This window comes from Heloderma suspectum, chromosome 2 (assembly GCF_057233095.1).
Source record: "Heloderma suspectum isolate Gila_16-S chromosome 2, 16-S_ref, whole genome shotgun sequence".
In the NCBI taxonomy this organism is placed as follows: domain Eukaryota; kingdom Metazoa; phylum Chordata; class Lepidosauria; order Squamata; family Helodermatidae; genus Heloderma; species Heloderma suspectum.
The window spans coordinates 139,637,791-139,661,197 of record NC_139459.1 but is presented as its reverse complement, the minus strand read 5'-3'; the positions used below and the strand labels follow the sequence as shown (position 1 = coordinate 139,661,197).

At 42.8% G+C, this 23,407-nt stretch overlaps 1 protein-coding gene across 1 annotated transcript in view; it reads left to right on the top strand.

Annotated features, from left to right (window-relative positions):
- Window positions 1-317: 317 nt before the first annotated feature.
- The window catches only part of TEX15 (testis expressed 15, meiosis and synapsis associated), a 78,790-nt gene continuing 55,700 nt past the window's right edge, over window positions 318-23,407 (top strand). Inside the window, exons 1-2 of the mRNA XM_084835023.1 lie at window positions 318-740; window positions 8,004-8,139. Of these exons, the coding sequence (XP_084691149.1) occupies window positions 510-740; window positions 8,004-8,139 (367 nt within the window). The 5' untranslated portion in view covers window positions 318-509. The remainder of the gene's footprint in view (window positions 741-8,003; window positions 8,140-23,407) is intronic.

Below are 23,407 nucleotides of genomic sequence, written 5' to 3'. Positions count from 1 at the left end.
CAAAGCAGTTTAGAACATTCATACAACAAAATAACTATTAAAATTAGAGAAAGACCTATGAAGAGAAATAGGGTGATGAACAGGTCGGAAAATTGGGAAATACTGAACTCAAAAACAAAACGTCTTCTGGATCAATATAAGACTTATCTGATGGCAAGTATTTTATTATTTGAACTATGCGTATTACGTTATTCTTTGAACTGTTCGTAATCCACCGAAAGAACGGTTGTTTAAAAATATAATAAATAAATGTGGAGGTGAACGTTTTGCAGGGATCGAGCCAACTGCCGTTGCGCTCGCCCCTCCCCCCGGGGATGGAGGAGGACGAGCGCGGGCGGGGAAAGGCGCCGCTGCCCGCCTCCTCCGTTCGAGCGCCGGGATCTCCGTGCTTTGGCCCCGCCCCTCCGGTCCCTTCCCTCTCACCGCGCGGCGCACGTGGCGAGCGACTGACGGGGGGCGCCTAGAGGAGGCGGCTGCGTGCGCGGCTGTTGGGTTCGGTAGCGGCCGTGATGGTCGTAGTAGCGCGCCAGCAGCCCGAGCTCAGCGGGCGGCGGCGGCTACAGCCCAAGCAGATGGGCGGACTTGCCGGGGCTGAGGCTTTAAGGGGTGCGGGTTTAACGGGGAGGCAAGAGCCGCACCTGAGGGGGTGTGATGGAAACGGCGGAGGAAGAAGAATGCGGCGCTCTGAAGACGAAGACGCTTTTTTTAGTCGGGAAGACAGAAGCGGTCAGGGGCCGATAGTGAGTGACCAGCAGACTGTGTTGTGGGGCGGGGGGAGGTGGTGTCCCTCCGCGCTCACCTCACGGGGTCGGTGTAGCTTGGCGACGGTATGGGAAAGTAGTGCCTCCCTTTCCTTCCCTTTCTCCCCCGCCCCAGGTTTACTCTGAAGAGCCCCCCTGGTGCCCCGTGAGCGGCGTTCTCTTGAAGCGCAAGACCTGTAATCCCTTCTGCATTTGCCTTGTCCGGCCTTCTGGTCTAAACGATGGTCGTGCAGGTGGTTCTGTAAGAATTCACGTCGTCCGTGAATTTGCGTAATCCCCATTTTAAAGCCAGCTAAACTCGTGGCCGCTAGCCACTTGCGGGAGCAAATTCGATGAATGCGCTTTATGCCGATGAAGGGAATGAAGCAAGCCGACAATCGATCTTCTCTTGCTTATGTCCTTTCCCATAGATCCGGGCCCTATTTTTGCCCTACCCTCTCTACTTTCTCGATGTCACCAAAGCGGGTGGTTGCTGTTGTTAGTCCACTCCCGGCTATTTTGTGTGATTCTCTCGTGTGAGGTCCTCACGCCACAGTCCCGCTTTTTCTTCTTTTTTTCCCTTTTGGTTGTTGAGTAGCAGAGGGGATGCTTAGTGTGTGCCCCGAGTTTTCGACCTGGGTTCTCTTGTCAATGGCAGGGCTCAGTACTAATACGAGGTATGAATAAAGGACGGTGCTCCTGAGTAGGAGCAGCTGAGTAATTGCGGAGAGTCCAGTGCATCGGGGATTATTGGGGAAAACGGTTTGTGAGGTGAGGTTTCCGAACAGGCTCAAAACCCAGCCATCTTTTTCTCTAGACATTAGAGAAATTGCATGACAGAGAATTTTTTTTCAGGAGTATGGTTAGGCCAGATTTTATGGAATCATAGAATAGTAGGGTTGGAAGGGGCCTATAAGACCATCTAGTCCAACCCCCTGCTCAATGCAGGAATCTTAAGTCAAAGCAGCCCTGATAGATGGCTGTCCAGCTTCTTGTTTGTTCATTTAAAAAACTGGAGAATTTCACTTTAATTGCTTTGCCTCATTCTTTAGCTTCTCCCACCTTCTCAATTCTCTCTCAACCATTAGTTTTCCCTTACTTTCATTCTGTCTATACTCTATCTATCTATCTGTCTATCTTGTTAGGTTTTGGTCATTTCAACCAGCTCACTTTTTGGTATTCTCAAATTATGTAATTTGGAATAATTGGCATGCCTTTGGTCCTGAACATACAGCCAGTAGTGCACAGATTAAAACCTAAATTTCACCCATAGATATATTGAATGACAGGGGAAATTACCCATTTACTTTGGTGGATATAACAAGGTGGTTAACTGATTTTAAGGTAACTAATCGGAGATGTGATGTTGTACACCATGTATTTTGTTCCTTGCTTTATTACTGAACTGCTCCATTGCCTTTAGGAAGCTTGTGTAGGGCAATCACGTGCATATTTATTCAGAAGTAGGGCCCATTTACTTACTCCCTGGTAAGTGGGTTTAGGATTGTAACTGGCTTGCTCGGGGTAAAGTATTTTTAAAACCTTTAGGGTGCAATCCAATGCCTGTTCAGACAGGAAAAAAGCCCTACGGCTCCCACCATTCCCCAGCCAGTATAGCTGACTGGGGAATGCTGGGAGTTGTAGGACTTTTTTTCTGTTGAAATAGGCATAGGATTGCACCCTTAATCTGAAAGCATAGGTAGTCACTGAAATGGACAAAGTGATCACCTTGTCAATCCTCTTTTGATACTTTATTCTCAATGATTCAACATAATGACTGTGTGTACCTATGTAAAGTATAGTGGCTTGTTTTCAAATTTTTTTTTTTGCTGATTGGTGCTGTTCATTAGTTTATGCTTCATTTAAGTTTTCCAGAATTCTAATCAAGAAAAAAAAAGTATAACCCCCCCCCCCCGCCACCTCCCCATTGCTGATACTGTGGATTCTTATTGCTAGAACAGAGTAAGCGGAAGATAAATAAATGCTGAAGCACTGATCACATTAGGAAAATCCTATTGAAATTAGTGGAATTTACTTCTGAAGTAAGTTCAGAACCAGGCTGTAGATCTCTTGAGATACCTCTACTTTAGATTTTGTGCTGTGGTCTATTTTAGTTTGCATAGCAAACACTGTATGATGGACAAAAATATATTTTCTTAAGTGCAATCCTCCGTATACATGTGGGAGTAGGGTCCATTAAACTCATTGGGGCTTACTTCAACTAAACTATGATTTTTGTTGCTAAGAAAGGGAAATAAGAGGAATTTCTGCTTGATTATGGCTTTTATGGCGAGTATATTTTCATTGTGACCCTTAAGAACAGTTCAGCCAGTACTGAAAATAAGTAGGGAGGAAAATAATCAGTGTAGCAAAAGGAATAATTTAAAAAATTGATCTTAATTAAGCACTTTTAGAAAAGGGATGGGCAGAATGTAGATTTCCAGATGTTTTGGGCTTCAACTCCTAGCATACTTGACCATTGGAGATGCTGGGAGGGGCTTTTGGGAGTTGATGTCCCAAACATCTGGAGACATATCTTCTGCCCAACCCTGCTTTAGAAGATGTTATAAAGTACACAGAAGGCACAAAATGCTACAGTTTTGCAATAGCACTTTCAAGTATAGGTGGTTTCTTTACAAAAGCATGATGCCTCATCTTACCAGCAAATAAGATACATAAACGATTGCCTTTTAAAATCTGTAAATTCTTATAGATTGTCTAGCTTTCTAATCATGTAATTCCTTAGGGAACTGTGTTAGTGTCACTTCTTAGTGGGGAAAGATGGGGAAACCCATCTGGCAAAACTGAAAATAGAATCCTAACTGAATCTCTGCTGCATGTGCACACACACCAACACACATGTACATGAAACAATAATTAATTTTACTTTAAATAACAGTAACTACTTTTATCATTCCCCACATGATACGTTTCTGGACTTGCTTTCATATTTTGCGTTGCATGGTATAAAACTTCACATTTTGGGGTAATATGTGGTGAAATGTTATTAAGAGTATAACTTAAAATATGTTTGTCAAAAATAAAGTTACAGTTATTGATCTGTATTGCAATTTAAATGTTATTTCATAGCCTAAAATGTGATCTTATGTAGGATTGGGGTTGGGGGAGTTTTTCAGCTGAATGACTAATTCCGACCTTTCCGTACCAAATATCAACATGCCCACAAGTGAGATTAATTTCCATACCTCCCAATAATAAAATTTTAATTAGGGTTGGGGAACCTCTGGGTTCCCCATCCAGCCTACAAGCTTCTTTTGATGTTAACTCCCATTGCTGAATTGAGAAAAGAGGGTATTTAAAGGCAATTCATGTTTAAATATGCTGCAAAGTATGGAGCTGTTGCAAAGACTTTGAGTTTGCCTTTTGCAAACAGGAGACCTGTTGCACAGAACTGAGGTATGCATTTTGCAGGGAGGAGACTTGCTTACTTGTGAGTAGACATGCAGATGCTTGCTATTTGGGATGCTATTTGAAAGTGCCACTGAGTGATTCAGTCCTTAGTTCTGACTGAGTAGACATACAGAAGCCTTGTCCTGCTTACTTCTGAGTAGGCTAAAAATGGTAATAATCACATCTGGCCTTGCTCATTCTGCCTTTGGCTCCACTCACAGATGGAATGTGGAACCTGAGACCTTTCCCATTTTGCAGCTTGGCCCTAGGCTGGGGCTGAAAAATGTTCCCTACTGCTGCTTTAAGTGGACTGAATAAACATTGTGGTTTTAGGTGAGAGTTTGGAAAGATGGCATGTTAAGAAAGCTGAAGAACAGTGTTGGGGATGAAAAATGTAATGATTGATGAAGCTGTGAAAATTATATTAAATAACTGGAAGAAATCTGTGAAAGGAGAGAGAGCCTGTTTAAGATCATGGTTAGAAATAATCTTTTTCAGGGATATTATTTATTTATTTATTAAATTTATTAATCGCCCATCTGGCTGGTCACCCAGCCACTCTGGGCGATGTACAACATATAATACAACATATAATAAAACAGTTTAAGACAATAAAATTCTACAGTAAAAACGTTTTCTAAAATACCCTAACCCACCCCAAATGCCTGCCTGAAAAACCATGTTTTTAATGCACGGTGGAAGCTCATTAAAGTAATTAATTAGTATTAAGAAACTTAGAATATGAGTTATGTATGGGTAACATTCCATTTGGTTTACTATAATGTTTTATATGTGGGGCTGCTCTTGAAAACTGGAACTTTTAGTTGGTTTAAAATAAAGCTGCTAGATCACTGAATGGATCAAGCATATGGAATACACAAAAGAACTGTTTCTGGTCCATATCTGAGCACAGTGCAATCCTACGCATGTTTACTGAGAAATTCTACTTGTATAGTAGCACTTATAGTTCTTAGGATTGTAGTCTTGATGTTCAAAGCCTTAAACTGCTTGGGACCTGGGTACCTTAAGGATTACATGCTTCCTGTCTGAAACTTCTCCAAGTCCTCCTGTCTTTTAACGTGAGGCAGGTGATGATTGGAGATGGGACCCTTTCAGTTGTGGTATCCTGACTTGGGAATGTCTTCCAGAGAGACTTGCCTAACACTGGCCGCATTTGCATGACACAATAAGCCAGAATTCAAGTCAGAATTGTAAAGAATTCTGGCTTATTGTGGACAAGCCAGTGTGTGCTGCTGCATGCTGCTTAATGGCTCCTCCTGCGAGCAGGACCAGTTAAAAAAAACCTAAACCATGGTTCTTGGCTTATGACTCTGGCTTGTCTGGGGAGAGATAAGCCAGAGTAACCAGTTCACACGTTATGATAAACCGTGGACAGAAATTATGTGATTGGTTTAGCAGCCTACACCAGCATGCATGCTCTTTCACAATAAACCAGAATTCTTTAAATTATTATGACATGTGAACGTGGCTACTGAGTTTGATATCTCTTTGATGGCAGCCCTAGGCAGTTTTGATCTTTTAATCCTTCTGTTTTTTTCATTGCTGTTCTGTAATATATTATATATCGATTTCTATGCTTTATTGTTTTTACTATTTGCAAAAGCTGTTCTAGCTTTTAGCTAATAATATTAGCAGGGTATCTTTCTCTCTGATAGCAAATTCAGGTGGCTGGAAGCACAACAAATTTGGAAGCGCAACAGGGCTGCCAAAAAATAAAGTAGAGATTTTCATATTTACACCATTGATTAAGAAATATGTGAAGAACTGCGTACTCTGGGGTCTCTTGTCAAGGGGGCCAAAGAAGCCATCATGGCTTCCCCCCACACCTTTTTGAGAGCTGCGCATGTGTGTGTCATTCATATAATTACCTGCACTGCAGTGCAGGTTGCCATGTTGTCCGAACCCCGGGTGTGGTTTCGTATCTACCCTACAACCCATGACTTGCGGTAGGGGTTATAGGGAGGGTACAAAGCCATCCCCGCCATGGGTTTCGCCAGGTTCGGACAACACGGCAACCGGTGCTGCAGTGCAGGTAACCAATACAAACAATGGGCAGGGGTGGAGGGAGAAACCATGATGGCTTCTTTTACCCTCATGATCATCCAAACACTCCATTTTAAGTATGGAGAAGTATAGAAGTTAGTAAACTTTAAAAGAAAAAGTTTTTTTAAAAAAAAACTGCCTGGCAAGAACCTGTGAGCTTAAAGAATGCTGGTGGCAACTGAGCCTAGAGAAAAAGGTCTAAAACCCAGATATCAGGCAGACTGCGTGGGTCTATCAATTAAGTAAGCTGAATATGAGCCAACAATGTGATGTGGCTGCAAAAAAGGCAAATGCTAGTTTGGGTTGCATTAATAGAAGCATAGCTTCCGAATCCCGGGAAGTACTAGTTCCCCTCTACTCAACACTGGTTAGGCCTCATCCGGAGTACTGTGTCCAGTTCTGGGCACTGCACTTTAATGCAGACAAGCTGGAGAGGGTTCAGAGGAGGGCAATGAGGGTGATCAGGGGACTGGAAACAAAGCCCTATGAAGAGAGACTGAAAGAACTGGGCATGTTTAGCCTTGAGAAGACTGAGGGGAGATATGATAGCGCTCTTCAAGTACTTGAAAGGTTATCACAGGGAGGAAGGGCAGGATCTCTTCTCGATCATCCCAGAAGGCAGGTTACAGGAAGCCAGATTCCAGCTGAACATCAGGAGAAACTTCCTGACTGTTAGAGCAATACAACAATGGAACCAATTACCTAGGGAGGTAGTGGGCTCTCTCACACTGGAGGCATTCAAGATGAGGCTGGACAGCCATCTGTCAGGGATGCTCTGACTTGGGATTCCTGCATTGAGCAGGGGGTTGGACTCGATGGTCTTATAGTTCCCTTCCAACCCTACTATTCTATGATTCTAAGTGCATGGTTGTGAACAGTTGAGACACAGAAGTTATATGTCACTTAAAACACCCTTTCTTGAAAGGAACATAGAGGGCATTAGGAAGAGGGAGAATTAATCTGTTCAGGCTCCTGACAGTTTTTGATAAGTATCCTGGAGGGGATGATTAGGGTTGGGGAGGATTCCTGCTGTGTGGTTTAAAAAACTGAAATTGCACACTCTGCAGGGATGATCGGTGTCCAGAATTGTCCCGTCCCCCCCAGCTATATAGCTATACATTATACGGTTTGGGTCTTGAAGCCCTGTAGCACTATATAGCACAGCAGAAGGTGGTCTGGGGGGAAAAGGTATCTTTTATCCCTTCTCTGCTTCTGAAACTCCCTTTGCCCTTTGAGGCCTAAACATGACTACAAAGCTCTTGTTGGAGGCTGGCTGAAATACTGAACAGGAGCACTCCTCTGAAGGGATAGACTGCAAGAAGATATTTTGTCTTCTGATTGGGCAATGTGTATTGTATCTCCCCCTGGTGACTGGTTCATAAACAACAGCCAGCTACAAATTCTTTAGCTGAAGAAGTTCCTGCTTTAAAGATCCTACAGAAGTTCAGACCTGTTAAACTTAATATAGAGTTGCTACTGAAACACTAATACTGTAATAAGTCTAAGAGTAGGATTTAGTTGATGGTTATTTTATTTTAAAGCTACAGTTTTGAAATCTGATAGTTCAGATAAAAAAATGCAAGAATAAAAGTAGTTTTGGGAAATTTGCATAATATATTAAATGTTTTCATGTATATGCTTTAGAGTCAGTTTAAAATGTATCCTCCTCCAGTGCAGGAGGAGGATAAAACGGGCAAGCAGAACTGGCAAAGGTGTTTCAAAATTCAAAAACAACAAAGTGGTTGAGCAGAGGTAGACATAACATTCTGCCTTTCATTCCTGATTTAGGTTGAAGACAAAATAGAAATGGAACCAAAGATGGAAGCAATACGGAAAAACATAGTATCGAATACAAAGGGATTATTTTTGCCAGAACAAAATAGTTTAAAACATTTTACCATTCCTAAAAGAACTCCTGATAAAGGTACAGTAGATATGCAACAAAACATAACTGTTTATTTTGCAATGTACTATGGATCTGAGGTGATAAACAAGCAAGTACTGAGAAGTTTCACATGATCTCCATAGCAGCAATCATGCCATTTTTAGACACCTTTTCCTGTTCATGGCATTGGTCTTTACTTTCCCATTTCAATTGTATCCAGACTGTTTCTAAGGTTTATAGTAGAGATAGAGCACTACTTCAGCCTTTGGACTCTTATTTGTACTTCAGAGTTTTCCAGTGTGAATTGTTGTAGTGGCTTCCCGCCTTTGGAGGAAATAAAATCTGTGGCTGTATAGGGGGGCAGGATTTTCTCTATGATGCACCACAATTTTGGATTGTCCTCCCTAGAAAGACCTTCTTGGCATTGAGTCTTGTTAAACCTTCCTATTCCGCCGGGCCTTTGAATTTCAGGTCTGGCTTTTAGTCTGTTCTGGTTTTATCTGCAAATGGGAAGCCCTGGGGGAAAAACAGAAAAATTAGGGCGGAAATGGTTTTTTCCCCAAGGAACTGTTTTGCTTTTTCTGAAAAAATGAACAACTTTGGATTATGAAATTTTTTTTAGAATGATGAATAAAATGTTTAAGACAAGGTTTCATATATTGCTACCCAGCCTTTACTCCCCGCAAAATTATTTCTAAAACCTATGGAATAGGAAGAATTTTATGTAAGACTAGATATTTCTGGAAATGTTGAAGCCATAAGGAAAAATGTGTTTCTTTAATCCTCGATGGCCTTGTAGGCCCCTTCCAGCCCTGCTATTCTGTGATTCTTTCTGTATGATTCTCGGCATAGTTATTTCTTCCATTTCTTATTAACATTATTGGATAGGATCCAACAGAGGTCTACTGCACGAGGCCAGCCCCTTCCAGAAATGAGCATTTCTGCTTGTTTGGGGCTTGCCCTTGGAAGTGCTACATCTTGGCCGCCAGCAGTAGGAGCCATGTGCACACTGGGACCAGTGGGGGCTGGCTGCACACAGAAGGCCCCCGTTGGATCCGGCCCTTTGATCTAATGTATCTTTTACATTTGATTGACATTTAGAGAAGCTCCATGTCATGGTCACCGCTCCAACATGTGACTAGAGTCACCATATTATATAATATGTGAAGAAAAATGTACATTCCTGATTGGGTTTTGTTCTAGAGTCCCATGTTTCTGACCTTGTTCTGGGTAGAAGTTATAGCTGCCACTGCATGCAATTGAACAATGTGACTGGGTTCATATGACATGCTAACCCATATAGGCGGGTTGTTTTTCTCAAACAACCCACCCTGATAACTAACAATCTGCAGTAGGGGTTGTTTTATCCACGATGGGTTGTTGTGAACCCAGACATGCCAACTCGTATGTAAAGGACAGTGAGCCGCTTGACAAGAGCGGCAGAAACCCCTGCTGCTCTTGCCAAGTGGGGCAGCTCTGCCATCCACGATCGCAGCCACTACCCATGCCCCTTTCCCCTTGCCAGTGACAGCTCCTCCAATGGTTCCCAAATCACACCTTGGAGGGGCTGTCACGTCCCCATCCTGGCTCTAATTGCAATCTTGATTGTGGTCAGAGCCCTTTTAAAAAATTTCCCTGGCCCTGTTTTGTGCACAAAGAGGGCCGGGAAAATTAAAAAGTGCCCCATCCTGAAAATTGGATGGGGGGATCCAATTCTCCACCATGGGCCTGGTTGCTGAGAATCAGAGGGGGTGGGGTGAAATCCAACCCCTGCCAAGGGCTGTTGGAGCAACACAGTCCTGGCGGGGGTTGTATCTTTCCCACCCCGATTTTTAGCACGAGGTGCCTTTAGATTCTTGTAGAAACCTATAGGAATTTAAAAGTACCCTAAAGATCACTCTCGACCCCTCTGTTTTGACAGCTCTCAAAACTGAGGCGGCTGGAGGGATCTTTATGGGGAAGGGGACTTGATACAAGTTTGCCCCTGCATCCCTGTATGTTTGGCAAATGCAACATACAGGGGTACAGGACGGGCAGGCCAGTATCCTTCGGTTTCCCGCTGTTGGGCACGTGAGCATCTGCAGAAAACTGAAGGCTTAAAAAAACCCCTCATTTGTGCATATTCCCTGGGCATGGGGAATGGACCCGGAAAATGTTTCTACATGTTTTTGCACAAAAATGGGATCAGGAAATTTTTTAAAAAGGGCTCCGACTGCGGTCAAGCAAGATCATCATTGGAGCTGGGAGGGTGGACTTGGCTGCAGACAAGATAGGTCTGCCACCAGGTCCCCTAAGATTCCGGGTGGAGGACCGAGGGGGAGGGAGGAGAGACAAGGGGGCAAATAAGCCACACACAGTGGCTTGTTTGCCCAATTGTCTGGTGGGTGCACTACCCATGCAGGGTGGGTTGTTTGCAAAACACCCCACCCTTCATGGCTAGTCACTCATCAAAGGCTAGCGTGAACTGGGCCTGTGTGCGTTATCCCACCTATGTTCCTTCTAAAAAAAAAAGTTGAGACTTGGCTTTGTGGAACTCATTGCAGCAGTTTTTAATAAAAATTAGGGAATGCTGCCTCCGTAGTAAAATATTTAACCACTGTCACCAAAATAAATCCTCTTATGCCTAAAAGGAACTCAGCAGCCTGGTTCCTGTGGGATTGACACTACCAGTAGAGACCGTTTAAAATGAACAAAAATTAATCTGTTTATTAATGGGACTTATTTACAAAAGGGAATGAAATGTCATTCTTCAAATAATAGGTTGAGATTGTTTAAAGGATCTTAAACGAAATATGCCTGGTTACCATTCCAAATAGGTATGAGAGCCTTCTCCATCTAACAAGCTTCTCAAAAGCTCTGGTCCTGTAGACCAGATTTCCCTAAACTCTATCTCAACCAATTCCTCACAAACAGTAGCAGATGTTGTAACAGCTCTTCCTGTGCCTCCAGCTCTTCCTCCTTCTTCTGGCTTCTGGGATGATTCAGATGTTTGATGCACTACTTGCTGAAATTCTCTCTGGTCAGACATAAAAGAAGAAACTAAACTGTATTATGTATAACTTGGCTTGCTCATAACATTATCATGTTTTGGTATTTTAAATTTAAAAGTATAGTTTATTCAGACAATCATTAAAAATTTACTGAGTTTACTTTTAAATGTGTTTTAAATTTTAATGATAATTTTTATGAGCAAGCCAATTTATACATAATATATTTCATGTTCCTAAAGCTGACAAAGTGACCTTAGATCTTTAAAGAGAGCTAAAAAATTGCACCCCCCCCCCAATTCCCCAAAATTTCTGTTTTCCCTCAGGGGGAAAATGGGAACAAAACGGGTTTTCCCCCACACCTTCAATAGTTCTGGAAATTGTGCATCTCTAGTTTTATCCATGTTTTAATTGTCATATTCATCCTTTTTATTCTGTTATTTGTTACTTACGGAGGATTTGTTCCCATTTTGGAATAAATTTTGTTTCTGTAATTTGTGTGTGTGGCTGTTACGTCAGGTTTTGTTATTAATAGTGTTTATAATTGCAAGCTACCCTGGGTGATCTATGTTAGAAAGGTAGTAGGGAATTACTAAGGTAAATAAATACATTGTATTTATGTAAAAAATGTTTTCGGAGTTTGGGTTGTTCGTCATAGACAAGGTTTAAGCTAGAGCCCATCATATGAATTTCTTTCATAAAAGCTACACTAGATGTGGATGGGTTTAGAGTCTTTGTTGCATCCACTGATGTTTCACTGTGTCTTTGTTTGCAGCCACCAGGTGTTTGCACCATGATATATAGGACAGTTTTGGACATTACAGTAAGCCAGTGTTCTGCAGAAATCCTGGCGTGCCATTTACAAGCTGCAGGAGTGGCTCAACAAACCATGGACCTTCTGCGGTTTGTTTACTGGACCTGCAAACCTGGAACACTGGCTTGTCTCTTCCCCAATAAGCCAGAGAAAGAACTGAAGAAAAAAAATGATGTATGGTTTGCTGAGCTGCTCCCACTTGGGCAGCCTTAGATACGAACCGGGCGTATAGTCACAATGGTACAACTACAGCAGATCTGCTTCTTGGGCATAATGGTAACTACAGTAGTGGTCACTTGATTTTGAAGACTTTGCTTGTGACTATTCTAAACACAGATAATCAACTAGTTCAATCCCCTATTCAAGAATAGTATTAGCAGGGTGGATAAAAAACAATGATTTTTAAATCAAAAATTACAATTTTAAAATTAGATCTTTCAATTCTTTAAATGTTTAAAAGTAGCATAATTATAAAGTCTCATCACAAATATGCTAAACTTACGCTTATAGTCATATCCAAATGAAGTTGCCTACCAATCAACATGGACTTTCATTTCAGTTTTTCATTTCACAAAAATGGATCTTGGTTCTCGAAACTTCTGGGTTTTCAGTTTCTGTTTCTCTGACTAAAGACACAGGCTGGGTAGGATAGTTGTTCTGTGGTTATGTGGTGGTGGAGCTGGGCCAAGCAAGGTAGAGGAGTTAGTTAATTTAGGGAGACCATATTGGAAAGGCAAACAAAGCGTAGGTAACTTCGTTGTCCAAAAGAGAATGTCCAAAATCCTTATCACCATAATACATTTATTAGGCCAACTCAGATGTTACCCCCCCCCCCAATGTAAGCTTCTGAGTTCTCCAGAGCTCTTCACCTGGCAAGATGTTCATAAAACAACTGTTGAGTTTCTCTACTTCTGTCTCCACTACAGAAGGACCTGTGTTTTGTGTAAGGATGAAGAATAATTTTTGAGAAACAGCTGAATGATACTGTTTTAAAAAATGGAGCTTCAAGCACTGATTCTTCATCACAGCCTTTGGGAGGGTCCCAGGTACAACCTGAAGCTATCTTTGTACTTGGTAGAGCCTAATTTGAATGTCTGTAGCTTCCTCCCACTGTAACCAAATGCAAACTGTATGGCTTGAACATGAAGCACTTGTACCCCTTGGACTTTGTTTACCATGTTGTCTGATGAAAAGTTCTGGAGAGCTTGAAAGCTTGCATAATATTTTGTGATGATTGAGTTAGCTTAATGAAGGTATTATAGTGATAATGGATTTTGGACATTTTTTATGAACATAAGAAAGCATCACTGAAGGCAAAGTAGGAAGTGGAGTGGCTAGAAAGAAAAAGGGCTGTTGTGTTTGTGTGTGATTTGGTTGTACAATTCCTAATGTGCTGCCACTGAATCTGCAGCTTGAGACAGATAATGAATATTATGTACTATTACCTAAATTAATAAAAATCAAGTCGTCAGGGAAAAACATTAACTATACCTTCCTTGATGTCATAAAATGCTGTATTGAATTGTTAGTTTACATGTTTTATTAATCATATTTACACCATTGATTAAGAAATATGTGAAGAACCAACAGTAGCATATTTGTTTTAAATCAGGGGTATCTCTTGATGATTTAAATCAAGGATTTAAATAACCTTGAATACTAGTCTCTGTGGATGTCATAAACACACTATAGTAATGGGAGAAAGAGGAGCACTTGGCTAGGAATGATATTTGTTCCTCTACAGCTGTCTGTGACTAAGAAGATTGGGCTGGGGCATGGGTGGTTATATGTTCTACAGCCCAAAGTTCTGGAGGAAACATGCAGTTTCTGGAAGCTGGCAAAGTTGGAACCTGAAGTGGAAGAGATGGAAGGTGTTGCCTAGTTGACTAGGGAAGGGCAAAAGTCCAGGTTTTTAGTATTTATCATATCAATCCAGAGGCTGCCTGCCAGTTGCAGAGGCTGATGTTGCCTAGCCTTACTTTCATTTTCTGTCTGAAGATGGCTCGGAAGCCTGAGCACACAGTCTCAGTTCCCTTGGTTAGGAGCTTCTCTGCATGAGCTATTTATTGCACACTCGTGATTGGTCACACGGAAGTTTGTGGGGCCTTTACATGACATTGTCAACCTCCAGGATGTCTCCTGCCCGGTCCCCTCTTTATTCCCCCCCCCTTATCCTGCTTTCAAAAAGATCTGAGATAAGCTGTAATAAAAGGAAATGGCACAAATATCGGCATCGTGTAAAGCTGGCGTAGAGCTATAATTCAGCACTAGATGGTGCTGTGTTATTGAACGTACAGAGAATTGCCGAGAAGAGAAGTTTTCAATTCCAAATCAGGTGTTCGCCATCTAAAGGAGTCCATCGTAAATCTGGAGAGACTTTGGAAGAAGAAAGCCCTGGTAAGGATGCGGGATTTTTGCTTAATGTAGAAAAGCCCGAGTTCTCAAGCTCAGGCTAGGAGGCTCCTGGTTCAAAACCTGGAGTCCCTGATTGTGACCTTGACTCTGAGGTATTCAGAGTTCAGGGGCAGGGACGTTGCAATAGCCACATAGTCAACAGCCACTGCCTTAATATGGAATTAAAAAGGTGCATGGTCAGACATGACATGTTCCTGTATAAGCTTCCAGTTAAGATAACTTATAGACCTATATCCCATCTGTTGGACTGCACAGCAACTACAAAGAAGGGAAGAGAGTTGTGCTTAGCTGTAATTGTTCTTCAGGTGAGCAGTGCAGTCAGTCATTTATCCCTGCTGATGGAAAATTAGTTCAGCTGAGGTTGTCAGAAAGATTGGCCTTGTACATTGGTTATATGGAAATGATGTGGTAGGACAACATTTCCTTAGGGTAGTAAGTTTCCCCAAGAGTTATGTAGCTTGTCTGCACAAGTGCAGAAACTGTATGTGTGATTGCTTAGAGCAGTGGTCTCCAAACCTTTTTGATTGTGCACCCCTATCAGTAAAACATTTTTGAGCATGTACCCCCAATATGTGTATATTTATTTATAAATGATACACATGTACTAGTGTAGTAATATGTACATTGTAAAACATACACAAAAATGGAAATTAAAAAAGGATGAGATAAAGATGAAATAAAATGTTTAAAAATCATTTATTTTATTTATTAATGGTACAAAAATGGTACAAAAATAACAATTTTAGTGAGAGCAGTGTGACTGAATATGCTTCATTATTTTTCAAAATTTTGGTTTAACACTTTGTGATACAGCGATTTGAAGGTCTGGTTCTAAGTTCAGTTTATTTCGATACTTGGTTTTAATGGCTGTCATAGCTGAAAAAGACATCTCACAAAGATATGTAGATCCAATTGGAATAAGAGCATCTTTGGCTGCACCTACTAAATCATAATACTCATTTTTCAATTCCATCCACCAATTATGCAAAGGTTTTTGTTGAAATCCAGGTAGTAAATTTCCATCTTCCCTGATGTCAATCAGTTCTTGTGAACTAATCGGAAGGTGTTGCATTTTTATATTTTTAACAAATGGGTTCAAAACCCACTGAAACTCTTTGTTTGGAAGATTTTTACACAGGTTAGAAAATTCTGTTTCTCAAGTTTTTAAAATGTGCAGATATGAGAATGTTTATAGGTGATAGATATACTTACATAGTTTTTGGCAACAAAATCACATACCAGTGGAAACATTTCCAAACATCCGTTTTCAAAAAGCTCTCTCCATAGCATGAGTTTCTTTTGAAAAGCAGTTACTTTCTCACTCATTGTTAAAACATCACCTTTACCTTGAAGGGATAGATTAAGTGCTCTGGGGTTGCGGCCGAGCAAGTAACTTTGCTTTCCTCTGCTGTGCCTGGCAGAGACTGGCGCAGTTGTTCTCCATGGCTGCGGCAGAGGCAGGATAGAACTGGAGCTGAGAAAGAAATGCCATGGAGCTTCCCTCTCGGCTCCTGTCCCATCCTGCTGCCTCCGCTGCCACCATCACTGCGACGATGGCAGCTCGTTGGGGCAGCAGGAGGCTGCTCAATTATCAGGCGGCTCACACTCCCGAATGGATCGTCTTGCGTGCCCCCTGGGGTGCACACACCCCACTTTGGAGACCACTGGCTTAGAGGACCATTTGAATAACAAGTTAAAGCCTGATAAATGTAACCACATAAATCTCTGATTAGAGAATAAAGCAGAAAGACAAGCATCTGAGCGGTTAAAAACGGCCTCAAAGGAAGGAAGAAAAAATAATCAGAATCTGAGAAATGCTCTCATCAAGGAAAGGAGGGAAAATATGAATAAACAATGTCAGAGTAGGTAAAAATCTCAATTGTGGAGATCAAACAATTTACAATGCAAAGAATAACAAGAATAGGCTGCAATAACTATTTTCCAGCAACAATTAATGAATTTTTTAAAATTTCTGACAGCCATTTTGTTTTTTCCCTGTAAATAAAGAGGTTCTGAGTATCTCACCATTCAAAACTTGATTCCCCATGCTCTAGCGAGAGGATTGGTACCTCCCTCATACTTTTATCATTAAGGAACCCACAGATTGACATTTGACAACAGACTAAGAGTTGTGCATCTTCATCAATATAAGGAATTCTTTTAAACTGGGATCTCAGAGTCTTGTTCTTTATACATGAAAGGATACAGCATTTGAGTCCCAAAAAGACAGGGCCATACTTTAGAAAAGGAGTGTAGGTGAAAGGAATTATCTTTTGCAAATTAACATTGACAAGAAGCCTGCAATCAAAATTAGCTTTAACAGCCTTCCCTGGCCTGGTCCCCTCCAGATGTGTTTAACTGCAGCTCTGTTGCCCCCTCCGAGCATGGCCATGAGGGCTGGTGACGATGTGGGCCGTAGTCAAACACATATGGAGGAGGGGACCAGGTGGAAGAAACCTCGTTAAAATCAATATGTGAAATTCATCTCCCATCCTTGCTTGTTGGTTCTCATCATCTTAAATTGCCAGGTCACAATGCTTCAGTGACAACTGGGAGAATTCAGGGATACAGACTCAGCAACTCCTTTAGCATCTTGACAAGGCTTCTTAAAGTTCTGTCTCCCTTCCATACCGTACAGTTTGTCCTGATCAAAAACGCTGTGAAGCTTATTTGAAGTTCCCTTTATTAGCCCTTTCTTATTATATTTCCCTATCTCTGTCCTCCCCTTCATGGATCATTGCCTTGTTATGGCAAAGGGGCTTGCATAACTCAGTGAAGCCATAAGCTATGCTGTGCAGGGCCACCCAAGACAGACAGGTCATGACAGAAAGTTGTGACAAAATGTGGTCCACTGGAGAAGGAAATGGAAACCCACTCCAGTATTCTTGCCAAGAAAACCCCATGGAACGTATCACAAGGCTAAAAGATATGACGCCGGAAGATGAGCCCCTCAGGTCGGAAGGTGTCCAATATACTACTGGGGAAGAGCAGAGAGTATTTCCAAGTAGCGCCAGAAAGAGTGAAGCGGCTGGGCCAAAGCCGAATGGACACTCAGCTGTGGATGTGTCTGGTGGTGAAAAGAAAATCCGATGTTGTAAAGAACAATATTGTTTAGGAACCTGGAATGTCAGATCAATGAATCAAGGTAAGCTGGAGGTGGTCAAACATGAGATGGCAAGATTGAACATCGACATCTTGGGAATCAGCGAACTAAAATGGACAGGCATGGGCAAATTTAATTCAGGTGACCATCATATCTACTACTGTGGGCAAGAATCCCTTAGAAGAAATGGAGTAGCACTCATAGTCAACAAAAGGGTAGGAAAAGCAGTACTCGGGTACAATCTCAAAAACGATAGAATGATCTCAGTACGAATCCAAGGCAAACCATTCAACATCACAGTAATTCAAGTCTATGCCCCAACCACTGATGCCGAAGAAGCTGAGGTTGATCGGTTCTATGAAGACCAACAACACCTTCTAGAACTAACACCAAAAAAAGATGTCCTTTTCATCATAGGGGATTGGAATGCTAAAGTAGGAAGTCAAGAAATCACCGGGATAACCGGCAAGCATGGCCTTGGTGTACAAAATGAAGCAGGACAAAGGCTAATAGAGCTTTGCCAAGAGAACATGCTGATCATAGCAAACACTCTTTTCCAACAGCACAAGAGGCGACTCTACACATGGACATCACCAGATGGTCAATATCGAAATCAGATTGATTATGTCCTTTGCAGCCAAAGATGGAGAAGCTCTATACAGTCAGTAAAAACAAGACCTGGAGCTGACTGTGGCTCAGATCATGAGCTTCTTACCGCAAAATTTCGGCTGAAATTGAAGAATGTAGGGAAAACCACTAAACCATTCAGGTATGACTAAATCCTATCCCTGATGAATATACAGTGGAGGTGAGGAATAGATTTAAGGGATTAGACCTGATAGACAGAGTGCTTGAGGAACTATGGACGGAGGTCCGTAACATTGTTCAGGAGGCAGCGACTAAATCCATCCCAAAGAAAAAGAAATGCAAGAAAGCCAAGTGGCTGTCTGATGAGGCTTTACAAGTAGCTGAGGAAAGAAGGGAAGCGAAAAGCAAGGGAGAAAGGGGAAGATATATCCAACTGAATGCAGAGTTCCAGAGAATAGCAAGGAGAGACAAGAAGGCCTTCTTAAATGAACAATGCAAAGAAATCGAGGAAAACAACAGAATGGGAAAGACTAGAGATCTCTTCAAGAAAATTGGAGATCTCAAGGGAACGTTTTGTGCAAAGACGGGCATGATAAAGGACAAAGAAGGCAGGGACCTAACAGAAGCAGATGAGATTAAGAAGAGGTGGAAAGAATGCACAGAAGAACTATACAGGAAAGATCTTAGTGTCCCTGATAGCCATGATAGTGCAGTCACTGAACTTGAGCCGGACATCCTAGAGAGTAAAGTCAAGCGGGCCTTAGGAAGCATTACTAACAACAAAGCTAGCAGAGATGACAGTATTCCAGCTGAGCTCTTTAAAATCCTAAAAGATGATGCTGTTAAAGTGCTGCACTCAATATGCCAACAAATTTGGAACACTCAGCAGCGGCCACAAGACTGGAAAAGGTCAGTTTACATTCCAGTTCCAAAGAAGGGCCATGCCAAAGAGTGTTCAAACTACCGTACAACTGTGCTCATTTCACATGCCAGCAAAGTTATGCTCAAAATCCTACAGGCTAGGCTTCAGCAGTATGTGAACCGAGAACTACCGGAAGTACAAGCTGGGTTTCGAAGAGGCCGAGGAACTAGAGATAAAATCGCCAACATTCGCTGGATCGTGGAGAAGGCAAGAGAATTCCAGAAAAACGTCTATTTCTGCTTCATTGACTACGCTAAAGCCTTTGATTGTGTGGATCACAACAAACTGTGGCAAATTCTGAAAGAGATGGGAGTACCAGACCACCTTACCTGTCTCCTGAGAAACCTGTACGAGGGTCAAGAAGCAACAGTAAGAACCAGACATGGAACAACCGATTGGTTCAAAATTGGTAAAGGAGTATGACAAGGCTGCATATTGTCGCCCTGCTTATTTAATTTATATGCAGAGTACATCATGAGAAACGCCGGGTTGGATGAACACAGGTCGGAATTAAGATTGCTGGGAGAATTATCAACAACTTCAGATATGCAGACGATACCACCCGAATGTCAGAAAGCGAAGAGGATCTAAAGAGCCTCTTGTTGAGGGTGAAAGAGGAGAGTGCAAAAGCTGGTTTGAAATTCCACATTAAAAAAACGAAGATCATGGCATCTGGCCCCATCACTTCCTGGCATACAGAAGGGGAAGAAATGGCAGCAGTGACAGATTTTATTTTCTTGGGCTCCAAGATCACGGCAGACGGTGACTGTAGCCATGAAATTAAAAGATGCTTGCTCCTTGGGAGGAAAGCTATGGCACACCTAGACAGCATAGTAAGCAGAGACATCATCTTACCGACAAAGGTTCGTCTAATCAAAGCTATGGTTTTCCCAGTAGTAATGTATGGCTGTGAGAGCTGGACTATAAGAAAGACTGAGCGCAGAAGAATCGATGCTTTCAAACTGTGGTGCTGGAGAAGACTCTTTATGAGTCCCCTGGACTGCAAGGAGGTCAAATCAGTCAATCCCAAAGGAAATCAACCCTGAGTGCTCATTGGAAGGACAGACACTGAAGCTGAAGCTCAAATATTTTGGCCACCTAATGTGAAGAGAAAACTCCCTGGAAAAGACCCTGATGCTGGGAAAGATTGAAGGCAAAAGGAGAAGGGGTTGGCGGAGGATGAGATGGCAAGATAGCATCACCGATGCAATGAATATGAACTTGAGCACACGCCGGGAGAGAGCGGAGGACAGGAAGGCCTGGCGTGCTATGGTCCATGGGGTCTCGAACAGTCAGACATGACTTAACAACTGAACAACAGTAACAATCTCTGTCCTTCCCATGTGGTGTGCAGGAGACATCCATCATGGGTTAACTCCTCCCACTGCCCAGGACAGGCAAGGAACATATGACCAAGCTTATTGCATTGGTCTTTGCCTCTTTGGCTCCTCCCAGCCAGTTCATTCTTTGCCCTTGCCCGGGACAGAGCTTGTTCTTATCTCTCCTCAGCTCTGTCTCTTAACAACTTTTCTCTTTTTCTAGTTTAGTCTTTTCTCTCTTTTGAAAACAAACAGAAAAGTTTTTGCTGACCTTTCTCTGGCTCTTCTGCCTTTTCACCACAAGATGGCATCACCTACCAAGAAGAGCGCCAGACCTAGTAAGAAAAGGGAAGGGCGCCTTTGGTAGGGCATATCAAAGTCATCTGGAATCCAGATCGTAAGGCACCACCCCCGCTTGAACTTGAGGAGCTGAGGATCACTCCTGGCTCTGATAGTGAGAAGTTTACAAGAGGGCCAGTAGCATCCAAGCTCCGCAAATACAGGCAGATCGGAAGGAGCCCTTGTGGAACTAGATGATGTGGGATCATGCGCCCTCTCCATAGTTCCTGCCTCAGAAGAGGCCAACCCAGACATAAATTCAGAGGAGTTTGCGCACGTAAGCATGCTTTGGGGCCCTGGGAGCTGGAGGAAGCTGGGACACGCCCATTGTTTTCCTGCCAAAAACCAGTTTCCGTTTTCCAGGATTGTGCGGCCTGCATTTTGCAAACACAGTCTTTTCCATGAAGGCACAGCAACCCCTAGGTGCCCCCTCCTCCCACATAGGACATTCAGCTGAACAACAGCCCTCCCCTCCCCAGGATAAGGCTTTATTGAAAACAATTCAACAGGCCATTAGAAGGGAATTGGCTCAGCTCCCTGATCAATGATGGGGATATAAAAAATGCAGGGAAGGACGCCTTCCTCCAGTTCTTCTCTTTTCCTATAGCCAAAGAAAAAACAAAACAAAAGAGGGCACTTCAAGCCAAGCACCAAGACCTGATAAAACTAATTTTTTTGTTTCCCCTGATTCTCCTGGCCCTCGCCTCATGGTCAAGGGAAAACATCATAGGTCAAAGACAATCTTGCCCAAGCACCCTTCTGACTCAGATTTTCTTGTTTTGCTAGATGAATGGTCCAGTGAATGGTCAGACCTGGGTCAGTGGATGAACCTTCCAGTGTAAGATTATTTAACAATGATGATTTTCTTCCTTTGGATTCTATCCAAAGCTATGGCTTCGCTGAACATTAATTCTTCTCAGGAAACAACCAAGCAGCCTTCCAGGAGTGAAGCATTATTCCCAGACCCTAAGCCAGCTAACCGTGAGATACCTTTTCCTTCCTCCTTTGAAAAATTGGTTAAAGCTGAATGGAAGGTCCCTTGCCAAGCCAAAAGGAACATAGCTCAAAATTTTTACTCCTTACCACAGCCGATTATTGAAGAACTTAAAGTTCCTTTAGTTGATGCTCCAATGACAGCCTTACTTTCAGGAGCCATAAATCCTAAGGATGCGGACTCCCCCCTCAAGGATCCTAGTGAAGAACGTATTGAAGCAGCACTGAAAAGAGCTCATGAAGCAACAGCTTTCATTCTCCATGCTTCCTGTACAGCTTCCTTTTTTCCTTGAGTCACTCTTCTGTGGGTTGAAGATATTAGCGTCAGGAGGGCTGGATAGTTTTTCCTTGCTTAGGAGCCTTCCTCAGTTATAGAAGACATACACCCTCATTTCAGATGCCACACAGGATTCCATGATTTTTGTGGCACATTCCATTGCTTCAACTACAGTGGCAAGACATTCACTGTGTCTGAAACACTGGAACTGTGGCTGAAACACTGGATGCTTATTCCAAAGGAAACCTAAGCACAGTTCCTATCACAGGAGCACACCTCTTTGGAGAGGAAGCCCTCAAAAACATTCTAGTAGAAACCAAAGATGATAAGAGGGCTATGCCCTCTTCATCAAAGAAGGATGAGAGGAGGTTCTCTAACCGAGCTCCGTCCTCCTCCTCCTCCTCTTCTTCTTTGTCTTCCTTTCATTCCTTCAGATCTCCGTTCAGTTCATCCTTTTGGCCATGCAGTTTAAGTTCAAAAAGCCCACATGGTCCAGAACCAGGTTCCAGCCTAGATCCCAGACTTCCAACCTCAGAAGGTCAGGCCTACCCCAGTCCTCCAAATCTCCTCGCCAACAATTCTGACTCCCTTCCTGCACATGTCAGAGGAAGGCTATAACACTTCCTTCACACGTGGGAATGGACAGCCCCGGACACCTGGACTCTCAACATTATTCAACATGGCTATTTCCTGGAGTTTCACTCCACTCCCAGGAACGAGTTTCTTCTCTGTCCAGGTCTGTTCACAAACAACAACTGATAGCAGCAGAAATTGCTCGCCTCTAAGAAATAGGGGCAACAGAACCTGTCCCACCTCCGGAGCAGTTCCAAGGGGTTTACTCCCTTCTCTTCCTAATTCCCAAGAAAGGAGGCTCCTCCTGGCATGCCATATTGGATCTGAAACATCTCAACAGGTTTGTGGCGTACTGCAAATTCAGGATGGAGACCCGCCAGACTATCAAGGAGGCTCTACATCAGGGGGATTACCTTTCATGAATAGACTTACTGAGACTTACCTCTGTGTTGCTATTGCTGCACAACACCAGAGATTTTTTCCACTTCTTCAACAAGGGACACCATTTTCAGTACAGGGCAGTGCCATTTGCATCAGCACCAAGAGTCTTTTCCAAGCTAATGCTAGTAGAGGTAGCCCACCTCAGACTCAAGGCCATTCCATCCCTATCTAGACGACCTTCTAAGGTTTCCATCACTGTCAAAGGCCTGTGCAGATCTACAGATCACTCTGTCTTGTCTTCAAGTCCACGGGTTCTTGATAAATTTCCAAAAGCGCCGCCTTCAGCCCTCCCAATCACTCATCCACCTGGGGCAGCTTTAGACACCTCCAAAGGAATAATCTCCCTGGCCCCAGACAGGTTATCCAAGATTCACCAGGTAGCAAAGTCCCTTCTTCTGACTCACTCAGGAGATGCCATGTTCCTTGCTCAAGTGCTGGGTCTCATGATATCCTGCTTAGGGATTGTCCCATGGGCCAGGTTACATTCCAGACACTTGCAGTGGCTGCTTCTCCCCTTTCAGTCCAAAATAATCCAC